The 17,453-nt window shown below is 37.5% G+C and overlaps 1 protein-coding gene across 6 annotated transcripts in view; it reads left to right on the top strand.

The window, feature by feature from the left end:
- The window catches only part of EPC2 (enhancer of polycomb homolog 2), an 85,363-nt gene extending 72,851 nt beyond the window's left edge, over positions 1 to 12,512 (top strand). For all 6 annotated transcript variants that reach the window (XM_039494736.1, XM_039494739.1, XM_039494737.1 and 3 more), the window contains 4 exons: positions 4,564 to 4,700; positions 7,121 to 7,280; positions 9,237 to 9,570; positions 11,242 to 12,512. In XM_039494736.1, coding sequence (XP_039350670.1) covers positions 4,564 to 4,700; positions 7,121 to 7,280; positions 9,237 to 9,570; positions 11,242 to 11,314 — 704 coding nt within the window. In that variant the 3' untranslated portion in view covers positions 11,315 to 12,512. The remainder of the gene's footprint in view (positions 1 to 4,563; positions 4,701 to 7,120; positions 7,281 to 9,236; positions 9,571 to 11,241) is intronic.
- Positions 12,513 to 17,453: the final 4,941 nt, after the last annotated feature.

The raw sequence follows: 17,453 nt of genomic DNA, 5'->3' as shown, positions 1-17,453 counted from the left end.
GTATTATAAATGACTGTGCATCATATTTAGGTTTATTTTTTTTAAAAAAATCAGGCAATAACAATCATACTCTACCAAATTTTAAGAACAAAACAATAGGTTTATCTTCCCAGTTCCTTACTGGGCCTTACTGTCCTTGTTTATGCTAATTTTAGAAGACTATTGTGAGGTGATTGATTCTCACACAAAGTTTTGTTCACTGACTGAACCTGTTGTGCATACCTTTTCAACGGTAATTCAGTCAAGGTATGGAATTTAGGAAATCAAAGAGAAAAGAAACCATGCAGAAATAAACACATAAACTACCACTGTAGAGGTTTTTTTCTTTTTTAAACCATGTTGGAAAGGCTGGTAAACCAAAAAGCTAACTGCAATGTCTATAGATGTATAACTGAATTAATTTGCTTTATTAATGTGTTTTAAGAGTGTATGTGTGGATGTAAACTAATAGAGACACTTTTACAAATAAAAAAAATAAATATAAGGAAGTGGTATACTGGAATACCTGAGTCAGATTTAGCAATCTTTATAGAAGATGGCATAGCTCAATAAAGTGTGTGCCTATATATTAATCAGGAGCTTTTTTTTTTAAACCAGACACACACACACGACACGTAGTTTGAAAAGGATTTTGCTGTGAAATGGGTAATATTTTGTGTAGCAAATTTAACAAGATTTAATTGTGACCATCAGTACTCATATTTTAACTACAGGTGTCTTATTTCATTCTAGGGAAAAATAAATAAGATGGCTAAAGATTTATTTTGCTTGCTTACTCAGATTAGCGCCATTAGGAGTAAATGTAAAGAAAATCTTGGTTTAAAAAAAACACCTACTGTCTGATGATCCAACATCTGTGTTTTGAAAGTGAGTAGTAAGAAAGACCAGTCAGAATGAACTATTCTGCTCTTGTGTCTAGTCCTGTTTCAGCTGTTTCCTGCAGCATCCCTCTAAACAATACATAAAGAATTACTATTGCACTAGTACCTAACTCGAAAAGTCAGTTTTCCTGGGATGTTGGAAGCCCACTTAATTAGAGAGTGCTATGAGAAAATATTTGCATGTTGATTTCTGAATATGGTCTGACTTGACTGTAACTAGAGTCCTCCTTCCATTGCTTACCTAAAATGTAAGTAGCAGATGAACTAGAGCCAACACTGAAAGTGTAGAATGGTTAATATTTTAATTGTTAGCATGGTGTTTTTTCATTCAGCAGATACTATTCCTGTAGATTCTAGATATAATTTGGGGTTACAATACCATTGAGTATATGTAATTATAGTTGAGAATGAGATGCTGCAAGGTTTAGTGAACAGGAACTTTGGATATCGAATCCGCTCTTTGTCAGCACCTAAAAGAACTTAATTCTATGACTGAATAAAATCCAGGTAGCATTAAGTAGTTAACAATATTTTAAATTAATTTGGTTGAGGAAATAAGGATTCTGTCTAAATTAGTTATGGGAAACAACAGATAAGGGTAACACAGTTGGTGGTTGGTATATTTGTCATAGCTATGAACCAGTAAATAACCAAGAATAAATATAATCTTGCATCGTTTTTCTTTATCGTAGGAATAGCTAGTAGTCTACATGCACCTCACGCAGTGTTAATTCTAATGTGGTTATTACTGCAATCATGGTTTTGATTCTGGCCTCTGACTTCTTTTGAATGATCTTCAGTTTATATGTGTGTTTTGCATAGGGGAGAGTTCATTTTGCCCTATTTCTCTCCCTTTCCCACCCATATCTATAATTCTGTATTGACCTTTCAGTTTTGCTTTAAACACCAATGTTTCCTACATTATTTTTTTTTTTTAGCTTTCGGTATGCTTTATTTCCTTCAGAGTGTTGAATTCTGCTTATTATGGTTTGAAGAAAAATATCTTGGCATTGAAACACTATTTCAGATGAAATGCTTAACAAAACTTTCAGTTCAAAGCAGATTCACAGTAAAAGCTTTGTTATCTGGCATGTTCGGAGATTAGGGGGTGCTGTTTAATCAAAAATTCTGGTTAACTAAGAGTTATGCTTACCAACGGAATACCAATTTTCAAAGAATTAGAATCAATCAAATGAATGAAGTATATAATAGTATACAGGTACTCACAAATCCAATAGGAGTACTACACTACAGAGTGGTTGGTTTCTTGAAGCACTTAAGTGTATACAGGTAAAGTTTTCTATACGGTAGGTTATCTTATGACACTACATATCACTATGGGCACTGCATGGTGTACACGCAGATCATTAAAAATACACTTAACACTAAAAGTATACTGAACATAAGTTAATCTTTGATTCAGAAGGCACTTCAGGATTGTGCAGTGCTTCACGGTCATCATTATCAATTATCATTGTAGCTGTAGAAGGTGTAGGAGATTGGGCTGAATCTGTAATGACCTGATGACACACTCTGGAAGCTGATTTTTTGAATAAATCCCTGATATCCACTTGCTTACTTGTCTTCTGCTTCTTTTGCATAAAAGTAGAGTGCAGAATGTGCAATTGCATAATCTCCTGGGCAGTATACTAGTCCTGATTACTAGATTGAAGATTTGTATTGGGAGATATCAGAAATGCCGGTTAATAGAGCTTTCCAGTTGATAAAGTGCTTGTATATTGCAGCTGTTTACATGAGTCTTCAGAAAATATAGTAGACAATAGTTGTTGCCATAGGATCATATACAGTAATTGGATATGGGAGAGAATTCAAGTCCATTCCTTTACAAATGTAAGATATGTTCCCCCAACAGACTCATTGGAGGCTTTTTCTCCTTGTGAAAAGCTAGTATGATGTAAAAACTTGCTATTCATTATGGTCATTTCAATTCATTTTTTATAACATAGGGCTACTGATATTTTCGTTATGGTAACCTACAAGAAAACTGACGACCTTTCCGAATCACTAAGATTTTCTAACGATTATGTCGTGTCAGTGGGCATTGTAGTACAGTAGCACCTCTTCAGTCTTGCACTTCACTAAATGTAATCCTGTGCTAAAATTTTACTTTCAGGTTTGGAGTTCATTAAATTGGGAATTAATGACATTTTGTTGTATTGTGCTGAGGCTGGGCCAGTGCTGGTGCTGTCTGTCTTGATGGACATATCCTTTCCCATTATGGGATCAGCATAAGGAATGTTTGCTTTTGTGGCTGAATGAGTACACAGGTAGCAGCTCTCATAGCAGCCAGTGGGGAAAGTAAATCAGTGGGGTGATGATGGCCTTTATAATTGTTTTCTCTCCATGGGTGAAACTGATCACTGGGTTAATTATTATTCCTATGGCTGCATCAAAACCTCAGGAATAGTGACGGCCTGCACCTTGCCTTTATTCAACAGCATGTGGGGAGTTGTAGTTATTTTTCTAGCAGTTTTCACCCACTCATCTCAAAGCACTTTATAAAAAGATAGCCACCACCATCCCCAATTTGTAGATATGGAAATTGGGGCACACAGCACTTCCCTTCCTAATGCCCTTTGAGAAGGTGATACCCTTCAGGTTTGCCTCAATGTGTTTCTTACTAGTCAGCAAACTCTTTAATCTCGCTTGAAATCTCCCCCCCCCTCCCCAATTAATGAGGCCTTGATGTAATAGTTGCAGAAAATGCTGCTCAAGTCCTCCTTCAACACTCTTTAAAAAATAACAAGAGGGGATGAAATAACAGGAGCAGTTCAAAAATCACAGAATAGAAATTGCTTATTAACCTTAAATACTGACTCTGGACCTTCATGAAATTATTGGGGCCATATGCTAGATTTTAGACCTGGGGAGCCAGTTTTTCTCATCATATTCCAGTTCCTTGGTCTTCAAGATTTTGGTGCACCTCTGAACCTGCTGCTTAAGTGCACTGAATGGTGCTCCACTCACATTGCCTAGTACATATTGGTAGCATGGAGATCTGATCACATAGCACAAATACTAGATGGTGCTGGAACTACCAGGTGCTCTCCTTCTGAACACGTCCCCACATCTCAGAGGGAAGAAAGGTAGAAGGAGGCTACTATAGAGGGTAGTAGCTGAGAGTGGTTATAGTGAAAGAAAAGTGAATTAGCCATTCCTCTGACCCAGCCATGATATGGGAGACCCTCCTCATTTCCCAGAAACCAGGAGAAAAATTTCTTTATGGTTCCATTGGTTGGGAAATGGTGTAGCTTCATAAAGGATGTCATTTAGTGGGTGTGGCTATGATGTAGTTTCAGTTTAACTTGCCTACCAAAAAATAGCCTACCTAGTACAATAGCCATAGCTACTGAGAAGAAACACATTGAAGGCACTTTTCAGTGCTAGTAAGAAGCTGTTGTTTCTGAACTATCAGACCCTTATCGTAGGTGACTTTATACTCAAAGGGAATGGGCCAGTGATACACATTTACACTGGTGGGTTCACCTTTACAGACATAGATATATTGAGGTCTCTGCAAGTGTTCAGTACCCTCCTTTCATGCTTCTTGTTTTTGTATTGCATTGTCCCATGTCAGTTTGCTTTGTACTTCACTTTTGTTCTAGAAATGTTTGTTTTCTTCAAGTACGTGAAACTCTGGCTTTGTTTTTCTCTTCCACAGTAACAGGGGGTATCACAGAGGAGCAGTTTCAGACACATCAACAGCAATTAGTTCAAATGCAAAGACAGCAACTTGCTCAGCTTCAGCAGAAACAGCAGTCTCAGCATTCCTCACAACAGACGCATCCAAAAGCACAGGTAATATTCCTTTAAAATCTTTTTGATGTGCCAAGATCGTCTTCCACAGTAGGTTCCCCCTCCTGCTTGCTCACTTTTTGTTAAGTCTTTGTCACAAGTTAAGATAACCTTTTTTGTTAATGTACTGATTGTGTGAAATGCATTTAAATTATTTTGACCAAAATTCTTTTAAATTTCTCTGTGTGGCTTTGGAAAACTCAGCAACTCTCTACCTACCATAATTTTTTTGCTTTTATTTTTTCTTGTAATTCAGAATGAGATATTTCTTATAAACTTTGAAGGGACACTGCTAAATGAGTGCGTATTTTGAAAGTATGAATGTTCTTGCAAATGGTTTTAAAAATATAGTTTCACTATTTTTATCAGAGGGGTAGCCGTGTTAGTCTGGATCTGTAAAAAGCAACGAAGAGTCCTGTGGCACCTTATAGACTAACCGACGTATTGGAGCATGAGCTTTCGTGGGTGAATACCCACATGTGTCTGACGAAGTGGGTATTCACCCATGAAAGCTTATGCTCCAATACGTCTGTTAGTCTATAAGGTGCCACAGGACTCTTTGTTACTATTTTTATGTTTGTTTTACTTTTAACACTTAGGCAACAGAAACAGAATAGCCAGTTTCACTTTGTTTTGTCAGTTTGCCAATTTCACTCAGGGTTTCATGCACAATGCTGCACTATTTGGATTGCAAACATTGTGAGGATTTTTTTTATTGGAGAAAAACATCGTTACACTGTCTCTAAAAAGCATTTCTGTTGGTCTTGGCTATTGTCTTGTTTCCTTTTGAAAGCAAAAAAAAACCCGAAACACAACAAAACTGGATTTTAAAGCAAATTTGCTTAACAAGCATTCTTGTAAGAGAATATGAAAATGTTTGATGTCTTACTGCCTGCACAATTATGTTTTCTTTTTCATATTTAAATTTCTTAGAAATTAAATACACTTTGTTTAGGGTTAGTATTTGCCACTTGAACTGTCATTGAGTCGTACCTTACTGTGTGAATAGTCTAGTTGAAATCAGTGTAACTAATTTTGGAGTAGGGTAGTCTGAGTAGGAGTGACACAACTTAGCTCTTTGGTAGTTATTGAGTTAAAAACAGCTTTTAAATGTGTTATGTTCTGAATTCTTTTGTGAGAATTTAAGTTTTCCAATGTAATATCCACTGTGGGCAAAGGATGCACTTACTGTCAGGTTTACATAGCTAGTATTTTGCTAATTGATAAGAAAAATGTATATATTAAATCAAAAATTTTATTAAACATTACTAGAAAACCCTTTTCCTTATATAGTGAGCAGTGTATACATGAACACCAGTGTTCCTTTCTCCCCCCAACCAATTTCTGTATTTATTCATCATAATCTTCCTGTATATATTATTGGTTGCAAAGTGGTTTTTTTTGGTGTATTTCCATAAAATATGGAGTGGTGATTCTAATTAGGAGGAGAAAATGATATTTGATGATTTAGATATTGGAAAAGTTAGTGTATTAAATATGCAGCCATATACCAGTGGTTCTCAACTAGTGGTCTGGGGCTCCCTAGGGGCTGCGAGCAGGTTTTAGGGGGTTCACCAAGCAGGGCCAGCATTAGACTTGCTGGGGCCCAGGGCAGAAAGCTGAAGCCCAGGGCCCCAAAGCCTGCCACCTGGGGCTGAAGCCGAATCCTGAGCCACTTAGCTTTGTGGGGCCCCCTGTGGCATGGGGCTCTCGGCAGTTACCCTGCTTGCTACCCCGTAATGCCAGTCCTGGCTTTTATATGCAGAAAAACGATTGTGGCAGAGGTGGGCCGTGGAGTTTTTATAGCATGGTGTGTGTTTGTGGGGGAGGCCTCAGAAAGAAAAAGATTGAGAACCCCGCCATATACAAACAATAGGGTACTGTATCAAAGGGTAGATAGCAAGTGCTGAAAAAAATGAATATTAGTACTTATCATGTCTCCAAGGTGGCTGGATTAGTAGAAGAAACATTCTGCCAAAACTCAGTAGGCAAGGTCCCTATGAGGCAAATTAATCCTTGACAGAATAATGTTTTGGACCTTGCCTAGACGCTAGTGTATATACGTAAAATAAATAAATAAAACCTTCAGGATTTCAAAAGCCTTCCAAAGTCTGTGATACAAAAGACTTGACAAACACACTATGTATTTGATGTGTATCAGTTTAATGAGACCTTTTGCGGTTGAAGATTGAAGAAGCTCCCCATGCAGCCAGTCAACTTTCTTTGTAATTGTCTAGGTCGACCATTGTTGGGAGGGATGCATAAAACTAAATTCATGACCTTTAAATATTTCATGTTATAATGTTGGTTTAAAAGATGCTTCCCCTTAATTCACTAGTAGCTACGTACTGTTGTTGTTGTCTTAATGTGTTTTGTCAGCTAGTACTGGAAGAATTCTAAACTCTATTTGGTTAATTCCATAGGGCTCAAGCACCTCTGACTGCATGTCCAAAACACTTGACTCAGCCAGCGCCCACTTTGCTGCATCTGCAGTGGTCAGTGCACCTGCTCCCAGTCGCAGTGAGGTAACAAAGGAACAGAACACCAGCCACAACAATATAAATGGTGTTGTCCAGCCTTCAGGTGATGATTTCTTAATGTTAGCTGTCTAATGGAGAGTTCAGAATCTTTAAACAAAGGACTTCTAATTTCTAAAACTATATTTGAGTTGAATAAATAACTAACGGTGCTGATTTTAATTATTACTCTTTTAATTATACATTTCTGTACAATGGCCTGGCCTTATTCTAATGTTAATATGTTAGTAAGTACAAACTATATTTTGATAATGTTGAAGATCTAACAGCGTCTACAGAACAAAAATATCCTCTCTTTAAATCATGAACACTAATTCAGTAACTTTTAAATTTTCTTTTCAAAGTAATAAAAACTCTTTGTAAAGTACAGATTGGTTATGATTGGTGCAGTCTATGACTCTATTCACACAATTTTTTTAAAATGCCATGTGACAGGGTCAGACCAGATAGATACAGGAGAGTGTTAGAAGGCAGATATATTAGTCCCAGATTAAGTAGATCCCTTTTCCCTGGGTAAGGTAACAGGGGCAGCTCCAGAACAAGCAGGAACTTGCTGGAACCAGTTGAGGCAGGCAGGCTAATTAGGACACCTGGAGCCAATTAAGAAGGAAACTGCTAGAATCAATTAGGACAAGCTAGATAATCAGGGCACCTGAGTTTAAAAAGGACCTCACTTCAGTTTGTAGTGTGCATGCGAGGAGCTGGGAGCAAGAGGCACTAGGAGCTGAGAGCGGGAAGGTGTATTGCTGGAGGATTGAAGAGTGCAAGCATCATCAGACACCAGGAGAAAGGTCCTGTGGTGAGGATAAAGAAGGTGTTGGGAGGAGGCCATGGGGAAGTAGCCCAGGGAGTTGTAGCTGTCGCGCAGCTGTTCCAGGAGGCACTGTAGACAGCTGCAGTCCACAGGGCCCTGGGCTGGACCCCGAAGTAGAGGGCGGGCCTGGGTTCCCCCCAGACCTCCGAACTCCTGATCAGACACAGGAGGAAGTGACCTGGACTGTGGGTTCTACCAGAGGGGAAGGTCTCTGGGCTGTTCCCAGACCCACATGGTGAATCTCTGAGGCAAACATAAGCGCAGGACCCACCAAGATAGAGGAGGAACTTTGTCACAGCCATTATTCAGTGTCTCGTGATCTTCTGGATGGTTTTATGGGGAGGGAGTTGGTGTTTAAAACTTTCAAATCCATAGTTGGTTCTACAGTCTTACAAAATTTCATTCTTTAATTAGTACTGTAGCCCCAAATCAGGATAGAATATATATATTTATCTTTATCCCATTGACATCATTGATGTAAGTATGTACCCAAAGTTAAGTATGTGCTTAAATTCTTTTCTGAATAGGTCCTAAATGTACATACTGGCACAGACTAGAGCAGTTTTTCCAGAGACCATGAACCTAGCTGCAAAGCCCTAATGTATCTGAAATTGCAATTTTTCTGAGACTCCACTTATCAGAAACCAATCATGACAAAATCAGACAGGTTGGATTGTTGCTTTACTGGTGCAGACAAAAGTACATTAGGATTTGATTTAGATAATAAATCAGAGGGGTTTTATGGTGTTTTTTGTTTAACAGCTAATGGCGTTTATAGAACCTGTGCACTGGTGGGGAGGAAGAGAGTTAATATATAGTAAATCAATATGCTGGAACTGATCCAGGAGAGAAATGTGGCTCAGGCCAGTTGTGGTAAATCAGGTCATTCCTTAGCACGTTATACAAGAGAAAGGGCAGTGCTCTGAGCAGTCTACACTAACTGGGAGTTGGAGGCAAACTTTTTTTCCTCTTCATTGAACAGAAAAGACTGTAAAAGTTGTGACTGCAAATAAACTGTAATAATTTTGTTCCCAAGCTGTAACTTTGGCAGTGGGATTATGGGGTAATTATTGCCATTGATAATTACAGCCTTATACTTAAGCTTATGTTTAAACTTCTGTTTTGCGACTAAACAATTACATGCGTTTTTATTGTGTAATTTTTACTGAAATGTTTTGTTTCTAACAGGAACCTCTAAAACTCTGTACTCCACCAACATGGCTTTATCATCCAGCCCAGGGATTTCAGCTGTACAACTTGTAAGGACAGTTGGCCACAGCACCACAAACCACTTAATTCCAGCTTTGTGCACAAGCAGCCCTCAAACGCTTCCCATGAACAATTCTTGCCTGACTAATGCAGTGCATCTAAACAATGTCAGTGTTGTTTCTCCAGTCAATGTACATATCAATGCAAGGACTTCAGCGCCATCGCCAACAGCCTTAAAACTTGCCACAGTTGCTGCCAGTATGGACAGGGTGCCAAAGGTTACTCCCAGCAGTGCCATCAGCAGTATAGCAAGGTGTGTATATAGTATATTGGGGCAGAATTTCTTAAATTCCGGTATTATTATATGAATAGTTCCATAAATGTACCTGGCTCAGTAGAGCGTTAAGTAAAATATAGTCCCTTGCTCAAAGATCTCAAAATCTATGACTTTGGTCCTACAAAGGGATCCCCACCTGCACACCTTTACTTCAGTAGGCTTCTAGCAGTCATACAAATTCATGTCTAGATAATCCTTTTGCAGGATTGAGGTCTAAAATGATGACATAGATATAGATTTATAATTGAACACATAAGTATACTATTATTTTTACATAACTGTGTAAAATGAGTTGTTCAGGTTATCATTTTGATTTGATTTAATCTAATGCAGCTCTAGCCACTTCCAGGCTGCCCAGACTCTGCTTTCCCCAAAAGAAATTATGCTTATGCCCTTCCCCAAACTCCGTGGGTGCATTTTAGAGGCACAGTCTGGCACGCTGACCTCACTTCCATCACGAAACTCCCTCAGCATAATTTGGTTCCCTGTACCAGTTGTTGTATTGCAATTTTAGTATATTTAAATACAGATTACTATGTATGGAGGAAGGGTGATCTTGGAAAAGTATCCAAAAATTTCTCTTTAAAAAAAAAAAAAAAAAAAAAAACCAAACCAAAAAACTTAAATTTTCCTTACATTAAATTAGTCTGATGGACTGTGTAATCTATGAATTACAAAATTATATCTATTGTTTATAAAGTACGGGAATACAGAATGGGCACTAACAGGTTATGGCTCACTTTGCAATTTCATTCACAACTACATTTTTTTGGTGTGAAGTTTTTTTGGTTTTGTTTTTTAATAAATAAAACTGGATATAGGTCAAAGTATGTCTAGACTAGAGAAAAGGTACTTTAACCAAAAAGAACAACAAAAAACCCCAACATCCTAGAAACACCCCTTTGAACGTTTAGGGTGCTCAGCTCTGTCTACACTAGATGCAAAGGGCTGTTTCAAATTATGTTAGCACCTTTATTCCTACTCTAGAGAAGCCTTAGGATTCTAACAGGTGCAAAATCCCAAAGAGCAGTATATAAAGACTGATACAAAATTTAAAATTCTTTATGCTAGTGCTGAGAAGTATTAAACTAAACTGATAAAAAGATGGGCTATGTTAGAACAGTAATTTGTGCACCAGCATGCATGGAACAGTTGTGCTTCCCACAGCTCCCGTTGGCCAGGAACGGCAAACAGTGGCCACTGGGCGCTGCAGGGGGCCGTGTCCGCAGACAGTCAACATCCACAAAATGTCTTACAGCCCGCAGTCAGCTTACCCGGATGGGCTGCATGCAGCTCGTATGCCGCAGGTTGCCCACCACTGCTTTAGTTCTGTCTTATAGGAAATCATCAACCGGTTTTCAACTTCAGCAAAGTTAGCTGTTAGTACTTTATTCATGCGGCAGCGCATGAATAGGATCATGGTATTGATGGACTAAAGACAGTATTTGGTTTTCAAGCAGAAGTCTGGTCAAGTTCAGAGAGAACTTTCCCTGTTCCTGCCTATTTGTTTGATATATTTAATGGTCTTTCCATACCCTGAATAAGAGATCTGTGCAGAAACGCTTATATCAACAAAAATACTGTGAAATCTTGCATAGAAGTATTAATGTCCTACTTGTAACTATTCCATATTCCATTTTATTACAGAGAGAACCACGAACCAGAACGACTGGGTTTAAATGGCATAGCAGAGACAACAGTAGCAATGGAAGTGACATAACCTCAAACCAGTGGCTTTACCTGTGCTGATGGTGTAGTCATTTATATTCCAACTGAATGCAAAATACAACACTCTGTGGATCACAGGGAACTGAAACGGACCTAAATGGACTATCATTATATCGTATATTAAGTCGATATATAATGTACATTTTGTAAAATTGGGAAAATCACTACCTTGTAAAATAGTTTATTTGTATCATCAATATTATTTCTGTTACTTGAATAGTAGATATTCATCATCATGCTTTTGCACTTGAATTTGCAACTGAATGGATTTAAAAAATAATTCTTTAATGGGATCATGAGCATGAAATGAGATCCTGCATCACTTGTTTTAACTATTTATTTTGCCATGTTTACATTTTGTATCTTGTACAAATAAATCCAACTTTGTGTCTAAAAAAAAAAGTTAAAAGATTCATAGCTAGGAAATGAAATTCTTGTAATTTTTTTCTAAAGGAAATGTAAAGTTTTCACTTGGTTCATTTTGTTTCACAATTTGACTAGATGGACTTTTTGGTAAATACTTTAGTGGCATTTCACTGTCAAATATGAAGTTCAAGGCAAAATAGTATTTTCTATTACTGTGCAGGGGAAAGGGATGGATCGATACATGCAAATTTAATGTAGTAACTCACTTTTCCATATATTTTGAATGTATATTTCTATTTATAATACCAGTTTATAAAAGATAATTACACAGAAAAAACTGACTAGGAAAAATTATGCATCTAGCACACATTAAACTGTGCAGATATGAAAAATTTTCAACTGATTACATTTTATCTGACAACTGCATATTTTAACCGGCTTTAAAACTGTAACACACCACATAAAGGATATTTTACCAGGTATGTATTGCATTATATATCATTGCAATAATTATTGGATGTCTAGATATCGAGCCATCCCAGGTGGTGGGAGGGGGGAGGGTTGTGGCAAGATTGTCTTTTCAATTTTGGAGAATTTTCCTGTGGCTACAAGGCAAGTAACGGGTTGGAAAAAGTCTGACTGTAAGCGTTGGACACCTTCGTAGTGTAGTGTTTTAGTGACTTTTTTTATATGGTTCTTGTAAATTAGATACGTGTAGTGGTGTTTCAGAATGTTTGTTTATGCACTAGTTCAGACAACTTTCCCTGTTACTTGTTCTTGATAAGTGAAAACTGCAGGGAAATAAAAATACATATCAAAACATGGACATGTTGCATATGTGTTTATTTCACAATGTGAAAACAATTTGGATGTTAAGGTGGTACTGGTAGTCTTCTGAGATGTTTTTAATCCAAGTATATTCACTAAAACTGCCACTTTTATGAGAAAGAGATTGTTTCCTGCCTTTAATGTATTTGTAGTATACCAGGAGAGAAACAATAGTCCAGTGGTGGAACTCAAGAGACCCAGGTTCAATCTGTTGGGTTTCCACCACAGAATTTCCTGTGTGACCTTGTGCAAGTCACTTATTCTTTCTGTCTCTCAGTTCCCTATCTGTAAAATGGGGATAATAGCACTTCACTATCTCACAGGTGGTAATAGTAGGAGAATTAAATTTAAAATTGTGAAGTGCTCCAATGCTGGAGTAATGGGAACCATATACAGTAGAGCCTCAGAATTACAAACTGACCAGTCAACCACATACCTCATTTGGAACCAGAAGTACGCAATCAGGCAGCAGAGACCAAAAAAGAGCAAATGCTTAACAGTACTGCGTTAAACATAAATTACTTTAAAAAAAAAAAAAACAACCTTAAGAAAAAGATTTGACAAGGTAAGGAAACAGTTTCTGTGCTGGTTTCATTTAAATTAAGATGGTTAAAAGCCGCATTTTTCTTCTGCATAGTAAAGTTTCAAAGTTATATTAAGTCAATGTTCAGTTATAAATTTTTGAAAGAACCATAACATTTTGTTCAGAGTTACAAACATTGCAGAGTTACGAACAACCTCCATTCCCGAGGTGTTTGTAACTCTGGGGTTCTGCTGTACATACCTTAGATAGACTTGAGTATACTAGAAATCACAGAAATAATTTCCATCTAATGTGTTGCAAGAGTTGCTTCATACCTACTTGTGTAGAACCATTTTACTGGAAATGTACTACTACATCAGGTGAGTGATTGGGTGGCATCCACAGTTAAGCCCTGCAATTAAATCTAGTTTATTCTAAGTTCATGGATGTTTTATAACTATCTCACTGAAGCTGAAGTGTATTGAAGTGCCAGCATGTAGAGCAGCAGGTAAAATGAAAACTTACACTTCTGCCTTGCTCTCAGGGTTGGTTTTAATTAGTTCTTCCGTTCATATTGCAGGTTTTGCACAGAAACACATAAAGAGTAAATAGTGTTTTCTCCTTCAACAAGGTGTTACGTGTCCTCCTTCTTCCTGTGTGCCATGATATCAATTTATGCCTTTTTTTAGTTATTTCATAAAGATATATTGTTTGTCTTCTTCAAAGACACTTTTCCCTCCCGTTAGCTGTTTTATTCTGTTACAGGTAACTCAGTAGATATTGTTTTGAAGTATTTTCCAGCTCTTGTCTATCAGAGAGCTTCGCAGCAGCCTGAGATGCTGTAGGTGATCCAGAAGTATTTCCTGTTGTTACTGATAACTAGTACCATTTTTCTGTTTAAAAAAGTTATAAGGGCCATAAGAAGAGAAAGGTGAGGTTTTGGGGGGGGTTTCAAGGAGCATTTCCTGCATATTTCTCCACAGACCCTGGAAGCCCTGTACCAGTAGATATGGTAATGGGTAAAGGATGAATGTGGGATTTGGGTAGGCAATGCAGAGGGTGTTCACCTTTAGCATTCAGCCCAGATCTGCCATAGTGCCCTGCATGATTGATAAATTGTTCTTTACATATACATACCCTTTGACAATTATTTTGGGTTTTGTGTAGAACTAGTTACTTTTGTAAATAGCTAGACAGCTTATGTGGTTTGAAGTACAGATGCTAAATTTCTCACTTGAGTTATTGGTTAGATTGTTAGAGAGCATATTGCAGAACCATTTGTCTTCTGTTTTGTACATAGCTAACAGAGAATTCTGTCATTTCTACCTCTATGTTTAGTCTAGATAGCCCAAGAGGCCTTCTTTTGTTCATAAAAATGTCAGGGCATTGTGAGCACACGAAAGCCATCCTGCTGAAGATTGAAAGTATTGTATTTAGTAGATTACAACTAGATATTTAGTTCAAACTATTTTAAATGACTAATTTAAACCATTTTCATGGTAAATTAGACTGAGAATGTGTTGGTTACCTAGCAGTCACCCTTTGTGGCTTTCTAGAGAAGAATTGGTCTTTAGTTACTTGAAAAACCTCTGACTGGAGCTTTACCTAGAATGCATTATGGCCAAATGTGTTTGGTGCGGTGGTGAAGAAGGCATCTTTATATTCTCCAAAGGCTATTTGATAAGCAATACTATACACTTCGGAGTATGTTCCATGTAAAGGATTAGCAGTAATGTAATGTATTTTTACTGTAAAATAGAACTGTTCACACTATTCTTGTTAACAGTTTGCAGTAAATAATTAAATTATTTTAACTGTCTGACTCAGATGCCACTCTTGCTATACAGTCTATTAGGGCTTATTAGGGCTATAGCCTGAGCTGTGTTAAAAATTAATTTTTATTTCAGTTTGCTGTGAGGTCAACCATACACTACTTAGAGGACCCACAAAAACATTTACCTTTGGTTTAGCACCCAACAGTGAAAGAGAAGCCTACCAAAAAAAGCCTGTTCACTGACTGCTCATAATTTGCTGTGGCATTAAATGCCAAACAGAATTCAGTATCTTCCAGTCCCATCTGAAACTGCTGTCAATTTTACTGAAAGTCCTCATCCTTATGCCTTTGTTCAGACATTTGAGAGAACCATTTCCATGGAATCACAGATGTTTAACTTGACCCAGAGGCCAAATATCTACTACTGTAGTTGACATCATATAGACAAGGTTATAAAGTCGTATTTTGACATGCTTCTAGATTTTGCAGGAACAATGTAACTTTTTAAAAGCATGCAGTGGAACTAATGAGGTTAATAGCCATTTTGTCCATTGTAAAGTAACCAGAAAAATTCTACTGGTCTCTGGATGTCAGTTTAGTACTCAACTAACTGATCGTGTAGATAACGGCATATTACTTTTTAAATATATAAGTCTAAATACTATAATATTTTCCAATATGGCACATGCAGCCAACAAACTGTCCGAGAATTATGAAATTGATTGCTCCATTCATAATATGTAGTATGCATATTAATTGTTTAAAACCATGTTGATGAATCATGGGGGGGGTCTCCGGTTAATTTTCATCACTTCCGTTGTCTTTTAAATAGTATTGGAAAAAGAAAAGAAGTGACAAATAATACTGAATTCCAGCATGCATCTACAAAAAAATTAAATCAGAACTCTTGTCAGAAACTATTCTTAATTTCTCTTTATGCCTAAATGGAGCAGGGATTACCAACGAGTGGGTTATATTTCTGTGATGGCAATTTAGTATGTGTTAATGATACAGTATCTGTCTTACCTCTGACTTCTATTGTGAACATAAAGAGATATCCTCAGCATAACTCTGTTTTGTGCTTTAATGGTTATTAATTATTAAGGAAGATGTCTGGCAACAAAAAATAGTTCAAATGTAATTCAACTTCAGGTTTTTCCTTTGGGTTTTGAAAACAATCTAAAGATCCATCCATATATGTTAAGTACTGTAGGACTGACTGATATATTAGTTTGATACGTTTTAATGTTAATTTATTTCAAATTACTACCTGTGCTCTACGATAAAATTACATTCCCTAAAATTGCCAAATAATCATTTTTGAAAATTGGGTTCAAGATGATCAGAAATTGACCCCACAAACTGTGTTATGAGATTTGTCAAATAATTGAGTCTAATAGTGGGGCAAGCAATTAGATTATAAATAAGGACTTGTACTAAATCAATTCTGTGTTCATTCTGATGAGAGGGAGAGGTGGTAAAGGAGCATATCAGCAAAAAACGTCAAATGTAGTGTCTGGGAGTTTGGGGAATACTGCCTAAACATAATAGGCTAAATTCCACCCTCAGTTACATGCTAGTTTCACTGGAGCTCCATCTGTTCAACTGAGGGCAATCGTCCACCCATTCTCACTACTTTTGTGGTGTGCAAATATTCTGTGTTGCATCCTCCACTTTATACTTGAGAATTAAATAAAAGCAGATCAAAACCAACACAGATGATAACAGTAAAAACAAACACGGGATCCTGACCTGTTCTGTCGGATGTTCACATAAGGTTGAGATGTATTGTGAAACTCTTTCACATGCATAATATGAAGTGCACTGGTCATGACTTTTCTCCTGATCTTTAGTTTCACAGTGGATAAGTATCCCATTGTGAGAAACATTATAGCTACCACAAACCAAATGCTGATTCATGAACAAAACCTAACAAATCAGAATCCCAGTATAATCAGTTTCATAATGGATCATGAGGACAATTGCTGATTTTAGAACATAAATTTCAAAATCCCAACTGTTTAATAACATAAACTAAACTAGAAATTTACTAGCTAAGTGGGTATTTGACTTAGATATTCCAAGGTAGGGAAGCCAGAGCAAACAGTGGAAGTTTCTCTTTTCTCTTGGAAAAGGAGGTATGCAGATCAAGGAAGTCTGGGTGCCAAACCTTCCTCATATTAAACACAGACTTTGTTACCCAGATTTTCCTGCTTCCCTGAGACCTTTTCCCTTTGCTTCAGGTGGTGACTAACTTTTTATGGAGCAGCAGCAGAAGAAACCAGGAAGAGGCTCTTCCTCTCCTGTTCCAACCCACTTCAGCTACCTGTTGTGAGGCCTGTTTACACTGAGTGCCCTCAACAGGCAGCTGGCAGTGGAACTACTATTGGGTTGAAAGGTGATCACACTGCATGTCCCTTCCCTGCTGTGCAGAAAGGCCAGGAACTGACCCTGGATCAGTGGAGCCAGACAAGAGATTCCCCTCTACTGATTCGAAGCTGAAACAGTTGAAAGATATCCATTCTTTCTTTGGCCCCCTCCCCCACCTCAGTTGGACAAGGCTATGCAACCTTATTTCTTTCTCCTAGTGTAGGCGTTTTCTCTTCCTGCCAACCCAAAAAACAATTTAACCAGTGCTCT

This window comes from Mauremys reevesii, linkage group 11 (assembly GCF_016161935.1).
Source record: "Mauremys reevesii isolate NIE-2019 linkage group 11, ASM1616193v1, whole genome shotgun sequence".
In the NCBI taxonomy this organism is placed as follows: domain Eukaryota; kingdom Metazoa; phylum Chordata; order Testudines; family Geoemydidae; genus Mauremys; species Mauremys reevesii.
The sequence above is the reverse complement of the archived record's forward strand: the minus strand, read 5'-3'. Positions and strand labels throughout refer to the sequence as shown.